The 24841-nt window shown below is 39.1% G+C and overlaps 1 protein-coding gene across 1 annotated transcript in view; it reads right to left on the bottom strand.

Moving 5' to 3' along the window:
- The window catches only part of LOC136676475 (nuclear factor of activated T-cells, cytoplasmic 3-like), an 86623-nt gene that overhangs the window by 40786 nt on the left and 20996 nt on the right, over nt 1-24841 (bottom strand). Inside the window, exons 2-3 of the mRNA XM_066653533.1 lie at nt 18823-20017; nt 13072-13234 (exon numbers count right to left, since the gene is read on the bottom strand). Of these exons, the coding sequence (XP_066509630.1) occupies nt 13072-13234; nt 18823-20017 (1358 nt within the window). The remainder of the gene's footprint in view (nt 1-13071; nt 13235-18822; nt 20018-24841) is intronic.

Below are 24841 nucleotides of genomic sequence, written 5' to 3'. Positions count from 1 at the left end.
ATTCCAATATTTTGACTTTATGTCTTTGTATCTAAAATTTCTTGAGAGAATTCGTCAGTATTTTCCATAGGAGTTTTTTGGACACTGTGGACGGAGTTGGACAGTGGGTGTGCTGTAATTGGACAGATGCAGCCAAACAACAATTACAAGATAATTAACAAAAAATTGAAAATTGAAATTCAAATAAACCCTAAAGTAATATTGCTAAGAAACCTCCTCTTGTCTGAGATATGTAACATGAATGTTAAAGTGTACTTTTTGTTGAGAAATGCAATTCCTCCAAAACAGATTTTTATGAACTGCTGAGGGCTTGTTTTTGTTGATGTTTCTGACTCATGTGAACACAGCATGACAGTAGCATCAAACTCATTGCGTGGCTGTAACTGGATATCCTCTGGGCTGATGTCGGCCATCTTGGTTTTCATATTGCTGTTATTTAACACCGGTCCTGAGAAGACACACTGGACATGCCACACAAAACCCAACCCCTGGCCTACTTCTGTTACCTCTCACCTTCCTAGAGCTAAAAACCTAGATATTTCTATGAAACCTAGATCAATCCAATATATATATATATATATATATATAAATGAAAGTGAAATAAAATGAAATTGAAATGCTGACCTATAAATAAACACATTATCATAACACAGCGATGGACCTGGGTAAAAATGTGAACAGAAGAGAATCAGTAATACATAATTTTTAAATGCTGGATTAGACGCCTTAGACCTTTGAGGCTAATGCAGTGTCAGGCAGCTTGCTCAAGGACTCTCATTAGTGTACTGTAGTGTTCATGCCCCCAAAGTGTGGAAAGTGGAATTGTTACACACTGCTACCCATCATTCACTCATAGCTCAACTCAGAGCTATAGCATTTAAAAGTATCACAAGGGGCTGGCTATGGGTATCAATCCACAGTCAACAAACCCAGATTTACAGAAATCAAAGAAATAGAGAAGTGCTGCTATATATTAGGGTAAATCTTTCATCACAGGGGTTGTGGAGTGCAGCATGGTTCATGTGTATATGCCACCGCTGGTAGTCTGTGTGTGTCTGTGTGTTTTTAACTGGCTTAATTATGCGCATGCACACAACCAAACACACACACACACACACATACACACACAGACACACACAGACACACACACACACAGGGATGCCTAAGCCAGATGGGCTCTGGACTTACATGTTTCCTAGCAACAGGTGTGCTGATTATGGTTTGCCCCCTGTAACGCTAGCCCTGAAGTAAAGAGAGAGGGACAGAGGGCAAGACAGCGAGAGAGAGAGAGAGAGAGAGAGAGAGAGAGAGAGAGAGTGACAGTGAGTGAGAGTGAGAAAGAGAAAGAGAGAGAAAGAGAAAGAGTGACAGTGAGTGAAAGAGAGAGAGAGAGAGAGAGAGAGTGACAGTGAGTGAGAGTGAGAAAGAGAAAGAGAGAGAAAGAGTGACAGTGAGTGAAAGAGAGAGAGAGAGAGAGAGAGAGAGAGAGAGAGAGAGAGAGAGAGAGAGAGAGAGAGCGAGCTGGTAGGGAGGGAAGGGGGGCTTGTAGGAAGATATGGAGCATTCCTCTTAGATCAGTCCGGTGAATCAGGCCAGTCCAAACACTGGGAGTAAACAGTGTCACTTTGTTTCGCTGGCGTTTGTCTGGCTACTGTACGACACAGCCCCACGGCCGCTGTTATGGCAGCTTTACTTACAGCCTTCAGACCCACATATATACCAGGCTTTTGGTTTTTCTTTATTTTCTTCTCTCTCTCTCTCTCTCTCTCTCTCTCTCTTTCTTTATTCTCTCTTTCCAACACTCTCAACATTTCTTTCCTCCCACCCTCTCTTTTTGGAGAAAATTGACAATAAAGACAATAAAGCCATGAAAGCCCAGGTATAATGCATATACAATAACTTTACTGAACCACACCCTGCCCTTCACAGAAAAGATTAACAGTGAGTGATTTGGCATTTTCACAGTATACAGTATCACCACTGTCGGGAAAACCTCAGATATATTTTTGAAGAGGTGTGGTTTATGACGTGTGAGAATTTAAAATAGAACAAATGAATAGAAACTGTCCAAAAAAGACCTAGACCAAAACACTGCAATATTCACTTCCATTAAAAGCCAGCCATGCTTTTTGCTTCTTCTGTACAGCTACTGTTTCCGAGATAAGGTTTCAGTGGCAACAATACACTTCCTAAAGTTTGTGGACAAGTTAAAATGCACCATAACTACAAAGTTGTAGCCTATTTTTCGAAGGGGTTAGTTTAAGAAGAAACAGGAGAGAATAATTCAATACTTTCAATGCAAAAACAAATCATTTAAAACCTACATTTCATTGGAAAAATTACAAAGGCAACACAGCAAATGCTAAACTTGTGTTTAGAATTGTGTTATGTTTCTTTTTCCAAAAAAGTTGGGACAGGGCAAGTTTACCACTGTGTATCACATCTTCTCTACACCTCTGTGAACATCTGTGAACTGAGGAGACCAATTTCTCTAGTTATGAAAGTCAAATATTTTCCCATTCTCACTTGATAGGATTTCAGCTGCTTGGGTTTTCAACAGTTTGGGTTGCTGTTATTATATTATTTTACATTTCATAATACGGAGCAGCTTCACATGAGCCCAGAGTCACCACGTTACAGGACTAAAGCCTCCTAGCACTGTACTGTGGAACAGTGCTCTTTGGAGAAATGGAGCTCCATTAAAAACCTATGGGATGTGTTGAATAAGCTTTTGTGATCAAAATCTGATCATCAATAGCAATGTCTGAATGTTTAAATATTCTAGGCCACCCACAAAATTAAAAGCTGTTAGGAACAAACTCATTATTAATACAAGGCTCATAGGATGAGTAAGTGTGCACTGAAATTAATGGATTGTTAAATGTGTAACTGTCGAGTTCCATACAACCATTTTGCCCCAAAGTGACTGCACAGACCTCTTATACTTCTTACTCATTAACCAGACAACTCCAAGGGGGAAGTGTTTATTTGTGTGTGTGTGTGTGTGTGTGTGTTTGTGTGTGTGTGTGTGTGTGTGTGTGTGTAATGAGTTGTAAGATTAGGTCATTTATGCTCCCGTTTAATGCAGATTTTCTGACGTTTTCAGTCCCTAACGTCGTCCTTTCTTTTTCAGTTACTCTATCTGTAACTGACACACAAACAAACAGCGACAGACATGTCTGAGAACACACACACACACACCTGCATACTCACACATTTCTCTGGCAACGAAATTTCACACATAAGTACAGAGCAGATACACACTGATTCACTTAACATTATGTGTCTTAACAAGGCTATACAACACATATTTAATATACAGTCCTGGGCACGGACAGCACGAAACATGCTAGAATCGGAGTAAATAAAATGGAACTTGTTATAAACAAGAAAGGCCTCTTATAATACCAAAGCTAACCCCATCAGATTAGCATGACTAAAAGATTCCTACAGCCTAGTTCTGGGTGATATGACTGCAAATTAATATCACGATTAACTGAATATTTTTCCTCAGTTATGTTTTTCCCTCATATTTCAGATACAAGGCTTATACTGTAAATATGCTCAAGTATTAAAGCTGGGATATATTTGAATAATGTTGCTTGAGCTTGTCAGTCTCTTTTATTTGGCAATGTGACTGTGCTTCAAACAGACAGGTGGGATTAACTTTGGTCTCTGAAAAGGTTTTTCTTTTCATCAGTGTTTACATTTGACTTCTTTATGTTCAGTGTTGTCTTCACTAAAGTCAAAACATGTCCAAACGACAGACGCAGCATTTTTCTTTAGTACAGAGTGCTCAAGTTGCTTGTCAGGCCTCAGTGTTTAGGTTTCCCTTCATGTTGCTTCCATGTGGCAGTTTGGATGGAGCACAATCATGTGACTACATGTGCAGTGGATTTAAAGGGACAGTACAAGGACACTCAGTGTGGGACTATTAACAGAAGAGGGAAAAAATGAATGTACAGATATTTAAGTTGATTTAATTGATATAGGCAAAATAAGACAGATTAGATGTTCTCCATGTCACTTTTGGTTAAAGTTCAATTAATTAGCTTCTCCCTCAGCACTACGGGTCTGAAACTATTTTGAAAGAAAATAAACAGAAAAGAATTTGCAACATAAAACTGAAATTGACAACTGATATTTATTTTCTGGACTGATGAGGGTGATTTTGTAAATGAAACTACTTCATAAGAGGCAGAAAATTAAAACATCTTCTAAGGCTACACTTTTAAAGTGTGCAAAAAATATCCCTGATTTTGAGGCCAAGCTACATCCACACGACAGCCTTCAAGGACAGCACAAGGGCAGGGCAAATACAGCAAAGGTCAATATGGCATTAACAAATTAGTTTATCAACTAAATCAAGCAACTCTCAAAATGTGCAGACCCTTGTCTGCTCTGAGAACTGTACACACACACACACATTCCCACACAGGAAAAAAAGTGCCAAATGGAACAGATCCCTCTTCACTGAGTGAATACAGCAGCAGAAGCAGAGGTTAACAACCACAGCTGAGAGCGTGTCAGAACACAGCTATAGAGGAATGCAAAGAAGTGGAGGTGAAATACACAAATGTATCCAACAACACACACATTCACGCTCACTCGCTCACTCACAATGCCTGAACAACTATTCAGGTCAAAACCTTTCTTCTGTTCTAAAACACCTTGGCTGTGCCAGGACAAATCTTGCGTTGCATTAGAAGTTAATAGTAGATGGTTGAAGACATAACAGGACACAGGAGGCTAAAACTGAGGGTAAGATTTCAGTTGCTTTAAAACTGACATTCACAGTACGGTACGCACAGGGCAAATTTGTTTGAGTTTTTCCCTAAAACACATATTTAATATACAATCCCAGACATGGACAGCATGAAACTTTCTAGAACCGGAGTAAATAAAATGGAACTCGTTATAAACAAGAAAGGCCTCTTATATTGAGCTGCTAATGTATTTTATAATCACATAACACTGTGTACGTGGTATAAGTGATTTTAATCATTGAGATGTAGTCATTGTCTTTTTGAGTGAGAGCAAGAAGGTTTTCTGACTTGGCTGAAAAACTGAAACTAAGTACAGTGGAACCTCTACTAACGAACACCTATACTAATGAACTTTCCAAGATACGAACTGGGCATTTGAATATTTTTTTGCCTCCACCAACGAACCACGACTCTAGAAACGAACCCGAGCCTCCACTGAGCCGGCGGCTGGAAATGGCCGCTGACCCCAATAGATGAGTCTCCCAGCGCGCCCAGACTGGAGTGAGCTTTTAAGATTAGCAAATTGTAGTTTTAGCAATTTAGTGTAAATAGCAGACATCAAAATTCGTGTGAAGTTAAGCCGTATCTACGCTTCGTCTCCCCACATTCACCCACCTACTCTCCGTTATTCCACCCACCCCCACCTCCACCTCCCGTCATACAGCCAGTGCCTGTATTACTGTCGTCACGTCTTCAAGGTAGCGATATGTAACCACTTAAAACTTTTATTTCTTTTTTATTACTTTTACCACTGTATTTCTGTTTTATTTTTAGTAACGCTACATGTATTTTTTTTACTAATTTGAGAGTGTTGTAAACATATAGCGTCCCCTCCAGGGTGTATTCCCGCCTTGCGCCCAATGATTCCAGGTAGGCTCTGGACCCCCCGCGACCCTAAATTGGATAAGCGGTTACAGATAATGGATGGATGGATGGATGTAAACATATATCAGTGCAAAACAGGTGACTTTCGGGGTGGGGGCTGGAACGCATTAATTGCTTTTCCATTATTTTAAATGGGGAAAATTGACTCGAGGAACGAACTTTTCCACTTATGAACCGGGTCACAGAAAGGATCAAATTCGTAGACAGAATTTCCACTGTACTTTTAAACTAAATACACTATGTGTATCATCCCAGTCAGGGCAAAACCCTCAGATCTACAAAATTGGAATAAACAACTGCTGCATTCACCTCCATTAAAAGTAAATAATGTTATTGGTTTCGGACACACTGACAAAGTGTGTTGCCAATGAAAAGTACATCACATCGCATGAAGCAGTAGTAACTGTAACACCAGAAGGCTTATTTTGTCCAGGGTTTTCCATTTACAAAACTCAGTGTAAGGGAAGCAAACTTCAGACACCAAAGCAGAGGAATGCTGCTGACCGTATGTATGTGGGACAGATGGAGGCTGTGATGTCACATGATGACATCAAAGCCCCAGATATCCCTCCAGAGTGGCCTAGGGCACACAGCTTGAGACCCAGAGAATCTCTGTGCAATTCCAACTCAATTTCAGCTTCAGTTCGAGGTAATGGCATCGATTTCCCTCTGATGACTAACAGTGGATCAGCACATTTCCAACCAGAGGGCCTGTTTATGCTAGACCTGATCGACGTATTGCTGTTTTTTATAACAACACAGAATCCACTCTGAGGTCAGACAAACATTGAGCTGCTCAGAGAGGTGGGCACACCAGGTGCGGAGGGGGGCACAGAGAGCATGCACATGGATGTTTAGTAAACACACTTGCACCCACGTTTACGCACTGAGCTCACACACATCCACACATAAACAAACACTGTCAGACCTGTATACCCGTATCAGCTGCTATGATACTGGCAAATTGAGACGGCCATATGTAAACCAACACACACACACACACACACACTCACACAAACACACACACACACACACACGCACACACACACGCACACGCACACACACACCACAGCTGTACTGAATCCCTGGGGTACATTTTGGGAACATGTGCTTTACATAAAGTTAAATCAAAGCCCAAATCCTCAGACTGTGCTTTAAATTACTCAAAACTAAATATCTCCAAACAGGTCACATCTGATTAGCTTAAGGTTATAGTCTTAAACAAGACAAATGTTCTGTTTGAAAATATATCAGCTTTTAAAAGTTTGAACTCACTGGTAGAATTAATAATTTCTTTTATATTATTCATATTATTGAGAACTGTGCAACATTTACGGTTGATGTCATTTCCAGTTAAAATAATTAATAAACTAATTCTACTATTATATAATCTGCATTTGACACTTATTTTAACTGTGTTCTCCTAACAAATTATTTTGATGGATGCTTTAGCAGCAAGGCCTATGGTGTGTCCCTGGTCAGCAATGATCAGTAAAAGTCATCCGCATATTAACAGGCGATTTTATTGTCTTTTTATATGTGCATATTATATCAGATCCGTTATAGCAGTGGTTCTCAAACTTTTTCTATCATTTCCCACCTCAGACGAAGGGGAATTTCTGCGCCCCACCTGTACCATATCGGCCCCCAAAAATAGTAATAAAATACAATGAAAGTTTAAAATTTTCTAATTTATTAAAGTAACATCAACTTCTATTTCTAAATCAGTAGCTTAACATCATAACACCAGATACAACATTAACATCAATGTTCAAGCATTCAAAAATACAGAAAATTGGCCTACTAATTATACTGTGGAACAGCTTTGGTTAACATTAAATTTAGAGAGTGAGGCTGTGTCCCAAACTATGGAACACTATGGAACTTTACATACTACACTACAGAAACACTTATAAGGGTGATATATATAAATATATATATATATATATATATATATATATATATATATATATATATATATATATATATATATATATTCATACTATTCAGTGCAGCAATGTGCAGTCTGGGACAAGGCTAATAAGACTAATGTTAACTTGCTGCATGTTTAGAGCACTTTCTCACAACCTGAACACAGCTCATATTAACGTTAACTAACTCTCAGATGCTCCTCTGTTATACACAAGCCACTTTCATAACTGTAATTAGCCATCATTGTTATCTGTCGTGCTCTCGTTAATGACCTCAGACCCAGAGCTGGTAAAAACAAACTTTATAAACCAGACTCTGACGGTGAATCAGAGGCCAGTGAAGCTGATGATTGAAGCAGCTTTATATTTGAACAGGTGCCTTAACAAAGTCTGAGAGAAGACCAAATTGTTTTAATCTCTGTGCCGCATTTTCAACATAAAAGGGCAAATAAAGGCATATTTTGGTTCCAGGCAAGCTACATTTTTCTGGTCTTTTATCTAATGTTCTTTTAGTATGTTTAAGGACTATTAATTAATCCATTGTTAGTGGCTGCTTTTACTGAGTACAAAAGAAAGGCATTAATAAAGACAGGTTCATTAGTAAAGAAATACTTGTTTCTTCAGATTCCTGGTGCCCCACCTGCAATACCTACACGCCCCACACTTTGAGAAACGCTGCGTTATAGAAACCCAGTGTTAGGACATTTCCCTGTAATACTTTTGACCAGGCTGTCACAAGCTTTCATTAGGATGTTTAGGGTTTTGCATTATGTTAGCTGTCATGAAAGGTTTATGCAAGCTTCTCCTACCTTTATGCTAGAGGTGACTATTTGTACAATTTCATTAAAGAACTGTGTAAAATAAAATCATGAAATATAAATCCTCGAGATGAAATGGGGTGTATGAAATCAACATAACATGAAAATCTACAATTAATATAGAATATGGCCCACTTATGTTCCCTAACTGAATGTACTGAATATGTACCCCTGATGGCACCACAACTGTTATGGCAAAACCAAAAGGACCATCACCCTGAAGCCCATGAAATATTCAGAAACTAGTTGCCAGGTTCCTCAGCTGCCTTACCTTCATTAAATCCCCCAAAACTCTGAGGGTTCTGTAGTGAGAGAGCTCCCAGGTAAGAGCACCTATCTGATCTGCCGTATCATATGACACAGGACACTAATTGGTCCTCATTTTACATCTGCGTGTTCACTGCTTCTCCAGGTCAGCCCTCATACTTGTACCTGTAACTTACACTAAGTAATTTAGGTTAAAAAAGTGCATCTGGCTGAGGGGTAAACAAGAGCTAAAAGTGAAACAAGACACAATGATAGGCTCTGAATGGAAGGAGCAATCAGCGGAGGAGTACAGGAATATATAATTTGAACTGTCCACAGTAATCCGGTTTTAAATTAAATCTTACAAAAGCAAAATAAGTCATATTATCATGAATGACCCACACAGTAAAGAAATGTAGCCCAACATACATAGAGAATCCCACAGCTATAGTACGAGCTAAATGAGTTTGTTACAACTGGTTGCTAAAAAATGCTATATTTTGAGCTTTTCACAATTACTTTCCACCATTGTCAGCATTCATACTGATTTGTTTACATCACAACAAGTAAAATGTGGGTACTGTTTGTTTATTTGAGCTACCATCAGTAAGAGCTACTATGTACTAAGAGCCAGTAGGTCAATTATCAATTTGACTGCTTTTAACAGAAACAATAAAGTGAAAACACTGTAAAATTCCTTATAAGGCAACAAATCACCAGCTATAATTTTGTAATTTTAGCCTTAGAGAAATCCTCATATAGAATGATATCAGTGTATTCCTAATGGGGCTTTTCTGTCTGATTCAACTTTAATATTAATATTGTGGATCTTGAAAATATCAACTACTGCAATATTTCTGCCGTATTACCTTTTTAATAGTAACTTTTACTTTTTACTTTGTATCCACTCCAACACTATGAACTTGCAGTTTCAGGTTTTTTTTTTAGTGAAATACTAATACAATAGTTACATTTTGTATATATTGTATTTAGTGTCACAAATGTTTCAGGAATTCAAACTTATTTCAAGATTTGTTAGATTTTAACATCATTTTTCATTTACATCTGTTTTAAACCATAAACAGTGGAAAAATGCAGCAAGGCAGTACTTCTGTGTACTTTCGTTTTTACTCAGTCACTGCTTGCAAGAAAACGTTGGGGAGAGTATATTGTACATGTTTTTGGTGCTCACCTGAAGAAGTAGAAAACTAGAGCCAACTTAGGAGGCTAATCGCTTTGCTGCCTTTTTAATTTATGCTTCACTCCTGCAGGTTGTAGATAATATCTGTTTATGGCACCACTATGACAGCTTAGTAAACAAAGCTCCAAAAAGAAACGGAGCAGAACAGGATCAAGCTTATTTTAGTAATTAAATTGGTGGATCACACTGAATCAGACTTGTTTAAAATTAATACCTCCAATCAACTTGAGACATATTTAGGCAATTTATTTATTTATTCAATTTCAGAAGAAAGTGAGAAGACTTTATGAATACATTTGTAAGATGCAGCAAGCCACACATAATTACGTATAATAACATGCTAACAAACAAAACAAGAGCATTTGACTTTATACTATCAGCATCAAGAATGCATTTAAATATATTCAAGAGAAAAACTTACACTGGGGCCTTGTATACACTGGTCTTATAAAAGGAGAGCTATACTCCTTAATGAAACCTAAAATTTATGAAGTGGAGTACTCTTGTTTGTGAGTGTCTGGCATGTAAATAAACATATTTACAAAAAATTATATAAGTTATGTACCTATAAGACTTTTAAGGAGCGGCCTGGTTTTTTAATCATCACAGCTCAGTTTTATTAAATATTACATTGCAGAGGTACTTCACCTACGTAATTTCCAAATGATACACTGCAAATGGCAGATGGTCCACCCAAACAAATCTATACAAATATTTAATACTGCTTTGCATAGAAATGACTTTTCCCATTCTAATACTATGGTGGCTGTGTTGATTCAATCAAAGCCTTCAGTACAGAACAGATTCCCCTCTCTTAAAGCTATAAAGTGTAAGCAGTGAAGAAGTTTACAAGTAAATGAGTTGGTATGAGTTTATGAGCTGGATAAGAAATTATATATAAAGAATAAATCACAACCATGATGAATTCCTAACTGGTTGGTTTGGTTGTTTGGTTTTCCTATATGGACACAATGGACTAGGGACAGAAAAATATTTACATTCAATAATATATGTCCAAATGCTTGTAGACACTCTTTATAATGATTGAATTCTGTCCTTTAAGATGCACCCATTGTGGACACAGATGCTCAATAATGCAAACACAGCTGCATAAAAAAAACATTAAACAAAATGGGATATTCCCTAACACCTAATATGAATGTACAGTCATCAGGTTTAATGCAGTAGTGAGCTGCGTGATAAAGGAAATGCCTTCTCTGAAGTGGTGAAGAAGCATTCATTTTGGCATGGAGCTGGATGATATGGCCAAAATTTATATCACAATTTATTTCTTAGTATAATTCTGATATCGATCTGAACAAAAGAATCCACAGAAAAGCCGCCAAGAACTGAAAGCAACATGACATCTCCATTAAACAAAAAGTGCTTGGCTTTGTCAATATTAACATTTTAAAACTAACTTTAAAACTGAGTGCAGCTGAAGGCAGTGCCCTGTAATGACCGTCAGTCAGTGACGATGATGTAAATCAGGGGTCACGAATACACCAAGTCTGAACCTATACTCTGTCCAATCGGACCTGGACCTGATAAACTATTAAGAGATGTTTAATTTTGAACAGAGTGTTTGTTTTAAATGGTGTGACACTTCTAGTTTATTACGGTTCAGTTTTAACTTTCCAGGAAAATATCAGAGTAATCGCATGCATTTCTGTATATCACATGTGAAGCTACTCAGCCAATCAGATCTATGCATTATAATGAGCGCTGTGATTCAAATGAGTGACACACACAGGGCAGGGCTCCAGACACCACTGTCCTGAGGATGGCCCAAGGGACGTGATAAAAGCTCTTTTGGGACACTTTCAGGACGAGAGTGTTGTGTGAGATAAAACTAGAAATTTTAAAAGTAAGGGAACGATTATGGATTGAAATTCTCATAACACTGAACATGGATTCCGGTCCTTCAGCATAAAGAGCCAATAAGCTTGTTTTTAACGTTTTAAAGTCCCGCCCTCCAGCATTAAGAACTGTCTATGTAAAGCAGTAGGTCAATTCCAACTACAAGTCATTAGGGACTTTATTTACATATGCATTTTTTTCAAAACAATTTTTTTATTTGTACATTTTACTTGAAATTTTAATATTATAAATTTATAAATGCACAGTGGCGCAGCAGGTAGTGTCGCAGTCACACACAGGGACCTGGAGGTTGTGGGTTCGATTCCCTCTCCAGGTGACTGTCTGTGAGGAGTTGGTGTGTTCTCCCAGTGTCCGTGTGGGTTTCCTCCGGGTGCTCCGGTTTCCTCCCACAGTCCAAAAACACACGTTTGTAGGTGGACTGGCGATTCAAAAGTGTCCGTAGGCGTGAGTGTGTGAGTGAATGTGTGAGTGTGTGTGTTGCCCTGTGAAGGACTGGCGCCCCCTCCAGGGTGTATTCCCGCCTTGCGCCCAATGATTCCAGGCAGGCTCTGGACCCACCTGAACTGTATAAGCGGTTAAGGATAATGAATGAATGAATTAATTAATTAATGTTAACTACATAAAAATGTTGCTATACCTACAAGACTACTTCAATATGCAGGATATGGCACTGAACTTAATGCAGGCTATACATTAAGTTCCGGACCTTTGCTTGAGAAAATGTTCTCTAACTGGACCGCAATTAACTTTTAATTAATTACACCTGCTGTAAATAATATATATTGAAATATTGAAAATGTGTATAAAAATCATAGCATTGTTATTTTATATTGTGATATATATTGATATTTAATTATTGTCCAGCCCTGGTTTGGAATGAGCTGGAATTTAATGTTTCAGAACTCATAATCCAATATTTTTACTTGACCTCATTAACTTTACTCCTAAATGCTATCAAAACCTCACAAAATGGTTCCAATAATTCATCAAAGCCTACACAGAAGATGCTTTTACTGCAGCAAAGTGCAAGCTTGCTATTAATATCCTTGATTTCAGAAGATATCTTGGATAAGCACTTCATAAAGTGTACATCTAACACCTCTGGGCAGGACTGAGGTCACTATCCACATCAGACAACTCAGAAAATGGCCCTCCAGTTCCAGTACTGAAATATGGGGGGGTGCACTGAAGCAGTGTCACATATCAAAAGCACCGCCTTTGCTCCCTGTAAAACCACAACATGGAACGAGGCTAGCAAAACAAACTCAGCCTCAGCAGGTAACCAGACACTCAGGTGCACTTACATCACTGTCGGCAGGTGGCCGGTTGCCGTGGAGACTCACCTTGACGATGGGGTGTCCACCGGAGGCTGCTTTCACGGCTCCTCTGCTGCCCTCCGTCTCGTAGTGTGCTCGGTGGTGGGCTTTGGGGTGGACCTCGATCTTCAGCTCAAACTGACCGTACTGACTCGGCAAAGGCCAGTCCAAAGGAGGCATGGATGACGTCCTACACACAAACACACACACAATTTATTAAAAGAGGTGGGCAATATGGCAACATTTCATTACTACTTGGAAATACTGTCAGTGTTGGAACAAATACAAAAAGGCCAATTTCCAAAATGATAACTTCAGAAGGTTTTGATGATTCCGCAGTGATGATATTTACTGTGAATGATACTGAACAACTGCATGTTTTATTAATCAATGACCTTAATAAGACTTGGCTAGATTTAACTGACAGCATTAGCATGTGAAATGTTAAAAATGTATTTCACAAAGTTTACAAAAGGTCCTTTAGGCTATAAGTGTGTACTTTAAAGGAGAATATTGTCACTGTCCAATAAAAAACATGTATCAATATAACTCTACAGGAGAATGAAAAACCCTACTTTTTTTAAGATTATGTAAAAGTATTTTATTTTGAGTAATTTTCTTTCATTTCTATTGGTCCATTCGTCACAAAATTTTCATCGGCTGAAAATAACAGTGTTCAATGAATGTAGTAAACTAATCCACAAAAATAAAGATACATGGTTTTAATTTGACAGCTACAATAATCATTCACAAGTCCACTATACCCTGTCTATACCAAAAAAAGTTCAATTAAATTTTCAAAACTATGTTCCATACTGTGCCTTATCTAAAAAGCATTCTAGGCTAAAATGTATGGAAAAGACTGTAAGGTTTACACTGAAATCCTCAGGCAGTGTGGAAAAAGATTTCTTTCGGATGCTTGCATACTTTAGAATGCTACACAAATACTATAGCTTCCCAAATGCGGGTTGCATTGTCCTCCTGTTGCTCTGCTTAACACTTCAATATAAACAGCACAGTTAAAGAAGTAACAAGGCATTTTACCTCCAAACAGTAGCAAAAGTATTCATGTATTCAAGTATTCAAATGATTCACATTTATTATGTATTTCTTCCCCCCAATGATTCCATATACTTCCATAAACGGACTGTATTGCATGGAGACATATGGATACATCCTGAAACTTTAAGAAAATTAATCATACTATGCCAAATTTTTATTTCATAATAAGGGTTTTCCACAATACCACCACTTTAAGAAGAACAACCTCCAGCTTCAATTAACTAAAATGACAAAGCCAGTAACCGGCCATGGTCCCTTTGAAGTATGACTCACATAATATTTTACACATATGCTAAAAGTCAGTGGACATTTGTTTTGCCCCTGACATTATAACAAAAACCCACAATCTGCAGCAGTGACTCAGTGGTTATAGGCTCCAGGCAGGTAAAAGAAGGATTACTTATCCAAATCTAAGACAGGGTTTTGCCCATGAGGGTGGAATTTAACCCAAAGTTGTTTGAGGGGCACCGTAATACTGTAAAATATTACAGTGTGCAAATTATATTCAAGACTCTTTTTAAAATCAGCTCCTACGTGACAGTAATGTTTGCATGGGTAAAATAAAGCAGTAGGTCATGAATCATTGGTCCAGGGACTCTCCAGTGTACCGACACCTCATATACACTGTTGAGCACCAGACTGAGTCACTGAGAAAGGCGAGACAAATGGCTGAATCATTAAGGCTATAACTGGGGCACGTGTAGAATGCTAACTAAAATCAGCTTCATTTTACCGAAAAGAAACATCTGATTATGTAGCCTAGAAACATTCCGTATAAAAAAGCAAGAATGGAGCTTGATCTTCTGCTATGTCTCAGACACAAAACTGATGATGACAATGCTCTAACAGGTCTGGCACAGTTGTTAGGCTAGAGATATACTTGCTGGTTGGCCATGCATTAGTGTAGACATCCCTCTGCATCGCAAAAGTAACTGTTCACATACTCGCATATGTGATCGCCTAGAGGGCAGATCAGAGACAATTGTGGACTTGACTCTGACACAGAATTTCATAAAACTTTCAGCTATTGTAATGTTGCTGATCACCTGCAATGCCTTTATTGTTTACAGATATACTGCACCTTGCAAATAAGTAGCATTTAATTTCTGAGGATGTGCACAACCAACGCACCAAAAGGTACACAGGATATGCGAGGCAGCCATCATGCTGCACAAATGCATTGTTAACAACAGCTTTATTTTTAGTTTTAGATGTCCCAATTTATCTAACATTGTTTACAAGTGGATCTTGTGGATATCATATCTAATCTTCATAGAAATATAAAGTTAGGGGTGGGCGTTTTGGCCCTAAAATAATATAAGGATATTTCAGGGTATTTTGGCAGTAACGATATTCTTGCTGATATGAAAAAACACTAAAAAAGTACTTGTATTAATTTTAAGAACAAACTATTGAAACACAATCAATGTTATACCAATATCAATTATAATAAATTAAACATATTTAATATATATCAATAGTATTACATGGTTATATTTATTATGTTTTATTTTACTACAAATGTAACAAACATAAAAAAAACTAAACATTTGCTTATTTTGTAAACTGTAACTTACCAAGATTCTGATTTTGTATAAAACACTAATGTAGCATATAAATCTACCACACAACCAAAGTGCAGAAAATTGTGTGTGCATATAAACAGCAAATGTAAACATTTATACAAAAAAGTAACCTTAAAACTTCACAGTAAATAACAAAACAAACACAGAATAGTTGCTGTGTTGAGTCAATACGTAAACAAGTTAATATATCACCATTATCACAATACTGATTTTTTATATTGTTTTAAAAATTATGAGGATAGTACGGCGAACGATATGATATGGCACAGCCCTGTATGAAGTAGTAATATACTACTACTTAAGGCCATTTGGACTAGACAGTATACTCCACTATCAGATTCTACTAGCTCTGTCACTGTACATATGCCCAACACAGGTAAGTGTGCACATGTGCAAATGAGCGTAAAATGTGTGCGCACTTGACAGATGGAGAGGAGTGTGTGTGTATGTGTGTGTGTCTTGGCTTCAGTGTGTGTTTTACTTTATTCTGGCATGCTGTTAAGATGTGTGTCACTGACGCTGCTGTTTCATTGGCCATCTTACCCCATTTTTCCTTTGTGCATAAATGTAACTAAAATGAGCCCTCTATGTCAAAAGCACACACACACACACACACACACACACACACACACACACACACACACACACATACACACACTCACCAGAAGAGCAATACATACACTAACCAAACATTTCACAACCCAGCACCAACACGAGCCAATTTGACCCTCTTTCTCTGACTTTCCTAATGGAGCATGCTAAGAACATCAAAAGTCACTTCATAAGCCATATGCTTTTGTCAGAGCCCTGGCTCTCAACGCACTGAAGCCCTGGAAAATGGAGCGATGAATAAAAAAGGGTTGACATTTACATTGGGAGGGAGACAAAAGTAAGGAAGGGGAAAGAAAAAAGTGGCACATGTTTCTGACATTTTGGTGAATGAGGGCTTTGTGCCCATGTCACTCTGAAGGCAATGACGAGCTTCGTACTCCTGAATGGAATTACAGCCACGGCACTGAAGGACAGTGCATGGATCCAGGAGGTACTCAATATAAGCAGCTATAAGCTCAATAAAAAAGAAACACTATAAGCAGTTAGTAGTCAAAGGACTACCACTTTTTTGTAAAAGTAGAATTACATTAAAGTGCTATAAACTTTCATACAAAGTAAAACAGAATAAAAAAACAACAAAACAAAGCACACGTTGTTTCTTCCTCCATCTACCTTATTGTACATTTCCCCAAACTCTCACTCTGTCTCTTCCTCTCCCATGAGGAGGCATGCGATGGATGTGTGTGTCCTGCTGCCATGGTAACCACAGCTGGAGAAGTCTGTGCCGGAGGGGAATCCTAGGCCTGATAACAGTGCAACAGTCTGTCCAGTGGCCTAAAAATCTCACCCCCTGTGTCCTTTCACAAATTCACATGCCTTCACACTACAGCTGTTAAGATTTCCTACTGTCCATCCATAGCTATCCATTTGTGAGCAAGTGACCCAATTTCTAATTAAGTATGTGTTGGATATCATTTTAACTGCTGTGTTATTTACTGTGTAGCAACTGCAAGCCAAACTTCATTCTGAGGGGATAATAAAAACTATAAAAAAAAAAAAAATAATTAAATTTATTTCATGACTGCTCATGACTGTTAGTGCATAGTAAGTGGCCAATCTATTACCTACTGCATTTTGCATTGCTGTTTTGGTAAAGAGCTGTGTTTTCTGTAACATTAACAGATATATTTATTCTGGTTAAATGTAATCAAATGCTACATTTTATTTTAATTTTAAGATTTAATAACTAATATCTGACAATTCACTCGTCAATACAGAACTGTTTACCATGAACTACTGGAGTGTTGTGTTGTGGAACATATCAAATTATACTGCCCTGTACTAGATTAACGGTAAAAGTGGTGTGTATGTGACATACTGTGTGCTTGTGCGAGTGTCTGAGTTAAGGTTTCGTGAATGTGAAGATGTGCTCTGTTAAGCCATGTTTCCCCAGATATCGCCACACCACAGCTCTCTGCCAACACTTTCCAAGGACCATCTGCTCAGAAAACTAGGCTTCCAGAGCCTTCTATCTCACACACACACACATACACACAAACACACTCACACAGGGGCAGGTCTGGTTGCCGAGGCCACAGGATCAGATGGCCAGATCATGTATCACGTCGCTGTTGTGTGTGAGAATGGCTGTGATGAGGATTTCTGACTGAAGCTTTCATGGCCTGTTTGGGTAGGGGAGCTGACAGCATGCACACAGACAGAGCTGTAAAAGAGGGTGTGTTTGTGTGCGTGTGTGTGTGTGTGCATGGATTTGTGTATGAGAGAGAGAGAGAGAGAGAGAGAGAGAGAGAGAGAGAGAGAGAGAAAAAGAGAGAGTGTGTGTGTGTGTGTGCGCATTGTACTGGGACATGTGTGAAGCCAACATTTCTGAGGGATCTTAGTTCATTTATGGTTACAGAGGCCATGCGTTCTTCCACCACCCCATCGCTGCATCCCCCCACAGCAGATGCACACAGATATCAAACCCAGAGCCAAGATCTCAACATCAATGAATTACTGGTACACAGTGGTCATTTGGACAGGACATAATATCTCAAACTTTTGCACAGTGCTATAAATATCAATAAAACTGCATACAGTTTTATAAGGAATTAGAGCTCTTTGAGGGAGATCTACTGTTTCTACTTTAGCACTACTCAGACCTTTCCAGACAACCGTCTTCAACTAGGACCTCAGAAGATGGAGGCATTAGCCAGGTGATTCTGATTTCTGTATGTAGCAGCATGATATTATCATGGGCAGATATGCATATATGTCCAAAATTTTCAATGTTTTTAATACACCTGTCACTTAAATTGTGTGAAAATGTTATGATGAATGAACCAATAGAAATGCTCCTAAATTACTTGGAATAAAATCTGACTTCCACTGATTTCCACCAAAAGTTAAGAAGGTTTTTCCCTCCTCTGTAAAGTTACTATTTTGGAGATACATGATTTTCTTTAGACAGCAACAATATTTGATTTTCTGTCCTCATTAATCATTTGCATCCATAACAATCAGATGTGTCCACTATTGATTGTGATTCCTTAATATAAGATAGTATACTGTGTTCTACCTGAATATAGGTGTGTGTCCTGGTTTGGGTTTGTTCCAGGTGAAGTGAGAGGGCACAGCCAGAAACTGTTCCCCAGGTCCATCCTTCTTCAGGCCGTGCATGGCTTCCTCAGCAGGGGAGTCCAGGAGTGGGGACACATTCCCTGAATCGTCCAGGCCCAGGTCACTTTTCCCGGGCTGCATGGCAGCCGTGCAGTCCTGGGACGTCTTCCGGGTCTTGGAGGGGATGTCTGTGTCAGAGGGGCAGCACTGGAAGGGTGACATACCCATGGAGGGACTCCCAATCCATGTGTCCTCAGTGACGCTTCCTCTGGGTGAGGGTCCAGGCGTGGGGGTTGGGGAGTGATGGGGCGAACCCGGATAGCAGATATCTGCGCTGGAGTGTCGCCTCTTGCCGCAAGGTGAGGTGGGTCGGGAGGAGGGACGTGAGGGTGGCCGAGGGCTAAGCCAGTTCTCGTCTGTCACACTGGTCCGGGGAGAGTGACAGGGTGAGCCGCGGGGTGAGAGGGAGTGGGTATGAGGATGAGAGAGCGAGTGGGCAAAGGCCGGGTGGTGGTGATGGTGTTGCTGAGGCTGTTGTGGGTGCCAAGATTCATCCATGGGGCCGCCTTGGGGCGAGCAGCCTGGTGAGGCCAAAGGTGACCCTAGTGTGAAGCGTGCTGCCGCTTCGTTGAGCTCAGACTCTACGTCATCGTACACATGTGAGATAGACTCGCATGACGAGGCGTCCGAGAACCAGCTACGGGATGACAGGCTGCTACAAGGGCTGGGGCTCAGAGACGAATCCCGGTATGAGTGATCCAGCGGAAGGTACAGGTGATCACGGGACAGAGGTCTGTCATGGTATTCCCCGTCCGGACCCTTGGCCCTCATCTCATCCTCACTCGGATCAATCTCTTGCTGGCAGCTTGGGGAAATGGAAGTGATTTGGATGCTGGGGCATTCAAAGGCCTTGGGTGGGCATCCTCTACCTCCACCACCACCCACTCCACCCCCACCTGTAGGGGGGTACTTGGAGTCCTGGGGCTCATAGCTTGGCTCGTAGGGTTTGAGAAGTGGCTGCAGGGGAGGAGAGGTGGCAGTGAGCTGTGAGAGTTGGGAGTGCGGCTGGACTCCATGCCTCTGGATACCAAGGGACTGGTTGGTCACCGATGGAGGCAGGATGTAGAATGAAGTGTTGTCGTCTGGCTCCAGATCTGAAAAGATAATCAAAGAAATAAATGCTATGTGATGATGAGATTTTTTAAATATATTTATTCCAGCAATAACAGAATAACCATTTTAAATTAATTTGCAAATGAAAAACACATTCAAGAACTTCTGAACACACTCATAGAACCTCTGTGCACATTTAGTGTGTAATGTGCAACACCCAAATTCACCTCGTCATACACACACTTCAAAAGTCAAAAAACATATTCATTAACAGACACTTAACAAAAACCAAAATGTGTTTTGAAAAGGGTTCTCTGAGATCGGCAGTGTTTAAAACAAAAATGGAAACTTTACACTTTGCAGGAAAACAAATACAGATATATTGCTTTTAGCAATAGAAATACTGTTTTGGAATTCCCTAGTCTTAATTATGCAAGTATTACTGACCCGTATGTAGGGCTTATATATGTGAAACTTGAGATCACTTTCAGTTATTGGCCAGGCAAGTGCTATTAATATCACTACGATAAAAGTAGTCAGTCTCCTTTGGATCACACAGGCAAGTCGCAACACAATCGATTTAGTTGCTTTTAAAAGGTCATACATCTTCCTCTTCAATTTTGTGTTTTTGTAGATTCGGAAATATGAAATCTAATTTATAGTACATTTGACAGCCAGGACTTTGGGATGAACTACTCAGTAACTGTGTACTGTAAACCCTCTAATTAACTATATAGCTAATGCCAATAGATCACAAAACCTGCATAATACACATAACACTGGCAAATTACAAATACACTATAACTCACAAGCTATAATGTTTACATTAGTAAGGTAGGCCAACACAGCTAACCTGTACAATAGCTTTTGATAGCTACACTGTATACCCTATATAACTAACTGCCTTACGTATTTCTTTTAATCAAAGATATCTTTAGACGGTTCCTCCCTTGTTTACTGTGGTAACATCCTCTACACTTTATAAAAAATACTAGTTAAACTAACAATAATAATAATAATGATAAGTGCAATTTATATAGCACTTTCCCAAACCCAAAGAAGCTTAACATAGTCAAAAAACAAAGTTATAAACAAAATTTCAGGGGCAGGAGCAGTAAAAGATCTGTCACCCAAAGTAGAAAATCTAGTTGAAGGAACAGTAAGATGACTGCAGTTAGAGGATCTGAGAATCACTAGATATGCTTAATGCCCACTATTTTATGCAGGAGTTTTGTATATGACAACAACCACACATCAGGTACTCTACATCACACTGAATGAAAAACTACACTCTACGCCACTTTAAAAGTAAAGCCAGATCTTTTTGGCATTCTTGATAAAAAAAATAACAACTAAATTTATGGAAAATAATTGCAATATAAAACCCATTTGTAATGTTGGCCAGACATAGCAAAATTAGATATTTTCATTAGTCATTCAGGCCTACAGTGAAGCTGCAAACTGAAGGTTAGGGAAGGGTGAGGAAACTCAATCACTCAGGTATGTGTCAGTTTGTCACCTACAACAAGATTTTTTTGAAGTTTGTGAAAAGCGTTAGTCGAGAGACTCCGGATGGCTGCTTCCTACTAGTGGGTACAAAGCTCAAACTGCAAGAAAAATATCAATATAAGAGATTAATGCCAGTTCAAATAAAAATAACTAAACATAATGGCCCTATATACAAATGATTACATTATTTGATGTGGTAGGTAATTGCACTGGTTGAAAATAATTAAAAAACCCACGCTCACACTCTGAAGATAATGTGCTATTAAATTCAAGATCATTATTGTCCAAAGCAAAATATATTGTGGTGTAAACAAATTATGTGAATACCACATGCTCTGTGGCTTGGGTAAGTATAAAACAAATAAAGAAAACAAATAATGATACTGCTGTGACTTTATGCATCACTCTCAAACACACTTTCACCGACACAGTGTATGCAGTAATACAACATCTACTCAATTGGCCAGGGCTTTTTCGCAAAAACATTTTAGAACAAAGACAATTCTTGGTAGAATGAGCACACTGAACAGTCTCCCCTCATTAAGATGGTCTTAACACTAAGATGTTTTTGGGAAACTGGCCACAGATCTGTAGTTTTATCTTACAGGCACCAAGTCTGTGATGGATAAGATGGACAGACTTCCTCATACAGAGAGAGTGTGGCCAACAGTGATCTCATGACCATAGATTACTGAGACATCACCAAGAGTAGAACTCACCATCTTCCAGTGAAAAACTCAAATCAGAAATCTCTGTTGGTTATTCTTATTTGAAAAAACAACATATAAGAGATTCTGAAATCATAGGTCTAAGTCTGCAAAAACGCCTGCGTCATTGGAGTATGATGTTGCTTCCAGCTTTCACCACATAGCCCGCTGACAATAAGATGTCAGCAGTGTCTAAGAATGCACATGGATGACCATAACAACCCAGAGGAAGTTAACTATACAGATAACATAGACTGGGCAAGGCATTTGCTTCATGTTATACAAACGTTCATCTATTGGTTAATGGCCTTTCCATATACGGGCAATGATGTGCCTTAGTTTAACTGATGACTTTGAATGTAAACTGCAATTTCAAACCCAGCTGCTTTCATCACTGAGGTAGCAAATCAAGTTCTTTTTTCTCCTGGAGTGGGCGTGGTTAACATGCCATCTGTTCCTATCTTTCAAGGCCGGAGTCCCAGGAGACTGATAAGACAAATTAAAGTAAACAGCCAAGCAGGTCTCGTCCTCTCTCTATCTCTCTCGCTCTCTCCCTCTCTCTCTCTGATCCTCTGTCTCTCCTTTATTGGAGTGCTTTTTATGGTAGCCTTGACCAAGGAAGATTTTGGCTGTCTACAAACAATCCACCTAGACCACAACTCTGGCACCTGGTCAATGCAAAAAGCACTATGGCGCACAATGCTGATCTCTCCTTTTCAACCAGATAGATAGATAGATAGATAGACAGAGAGAGAGAGAGAGAGAGAGAGAGAGAGAGAGAGAGAGAGAGAGAGAGAGAGAGAGAGAGAGAGAGAGCAAGAAAGTGAGCAACAGTGAGAGGTGAGAGGACGTCCCACCAGATAATCGAGTTAAGGGTAACCAAGGGGAGAATGTAAACAAAGAAAAGTAGAAATAGTAAACAGAAAAATATTAAACACGTGACGGCACACAGCAACACAAACTTGTTTATAGGCAAAAATTCTAAAACTAGAAAACAGCCTCTAACCCTACGGTCACACACACACACACACACACACACACACACACACACACACACACACACACACACATGCACACAAAGTCCATCTGTTACCATTACACATAGATTATTATTAATAAATAACAATAGCACCTGTTATAGAGCAACACACATACGGTGCAAAAGTCGGAGACCACCTTACATTTAGTCATATCCACCATTATGTACAGTTTACACAATTTTTTAAAACCATAAAAGAAAGAAAAAAAACTATTTTTCAGTATTTCTCATTCATCATTTGTTGCAGTTTCCATTTTTTTTTCCAGTTTCAAACTTGCTTTCAAAGAAATCTTTAAGGATAATACCTCAATGAGAACTATTTCAGGCTGGATTTGTTAACATTGGGAATAATTTAAATAATCCTATATATCATTTTATTTTGGAGCATTTCCTGTCCAATACTGAAAAAAATATCAGACCTATGTAATCAGTATTTTAGAGAATAAAAAACATATAAATGATCTTTATTACAATTTTCTCCAGATAATTTGGTACCAGTGTCTAGACCTATAAATAAATACCTTTAATTATAGTAGTCCCATATGTCCTGTGTTTCGGTGCCAACAAGACCTGATGGACAGCAGGACACACGTCTGGTCAAAATGCCACAGAGGGCTCAAGCTGCACTTTGACCCAGGAAGGGACATAGCATACGCTACTGTAGATTCCAATGACTACCTGTTTGTCTGTCTGTCCATCTCTCTCTCTCTCTCTCTCTCTCTCTCTCTCTCTCTCTCTCTCTCATACACACACAAACATACACACATTATCTCTCTCTCTCTCATTATATCACTCTTTCTGCACACACAGCTTCCATTCATTCAAAGTGTTCCACTTCTTCTTGGAACTACCATTCACATTCAATGACTGATTCCAGCCAAACGACAAAGCTATTCTTTTCTGTGCAGTGCATTAGCCAGTGTTCAGCTGCAGGTGCAGAAATGACAACTTCAATGAAATGTACCAAATAAAGTAAGAAATGGGCTGTGTAATTGGGAAAAAAGGGTAAGCGAGCAATATTTTAGTTAAATGAAATTTGCAATATAACTGTATTTATTGTTGCATTCTATGTGTTGATTACAAATATCTAAAACAACTATATTAAATGTCTAGTGTATAACAATTAATTATCACCCTAGCAGCGAGAAGAGGTATTCAGTCTGGCAATCATGTTCACAACACATCAACAAGCACTATTGCTCAAGCCTGCTCTCTCTCTCTCTCTCTCTCTCTCTCTCTCTCTCTCTCTCTCTCTCTCTCTCACGCTCTCTCGCTCTCTGACATGATCCAATAACTTTCAGATGCATTTAGAGTTCAGTGAATATGGGAAATGTCTTGCCTCTTGTTCTGCCTTCCAAAGAAAAACATATCTTTCATCCCGGCTCCAGTCTTAGTCAGCGTACACAATACTACAACTCGCTGCAAACATTAATGCAGCATACCATAGGAAGGAAATGATGGATGCAATTAGCTAGGTTCATTGAAATTATCACTCATTCATTCATTGTCTGTAACTGCTTATCCAGTTCAGGGTCATGGTGTGTCCGGAGCCTACCCGGAATCACTGGGCACAAGGCAAGAACACACCCTGGAGGGGGCACCAGTCCTTC

This window comes from Hoplias malabaricus, chromosome X2 (assembly GCF_029633855.1).
Source record: "Hoplias malabaricus isolate fHopMal1 chromosome X2, fHopMal1.hap1, whole genome shotgun sequence".
Classification (NCBI taxonomy): domain Eukaryota; kingdom Metazoa; phylum Chordata; class Actinopteri; order Characiformes; family Erythrinidae; genus Hoplias; species Hoplias malabaricus.
Note: the sequence above shows the minus strand (reverse complement) of the source record. Positions and strands in the feature narration are given on the sequence as shown.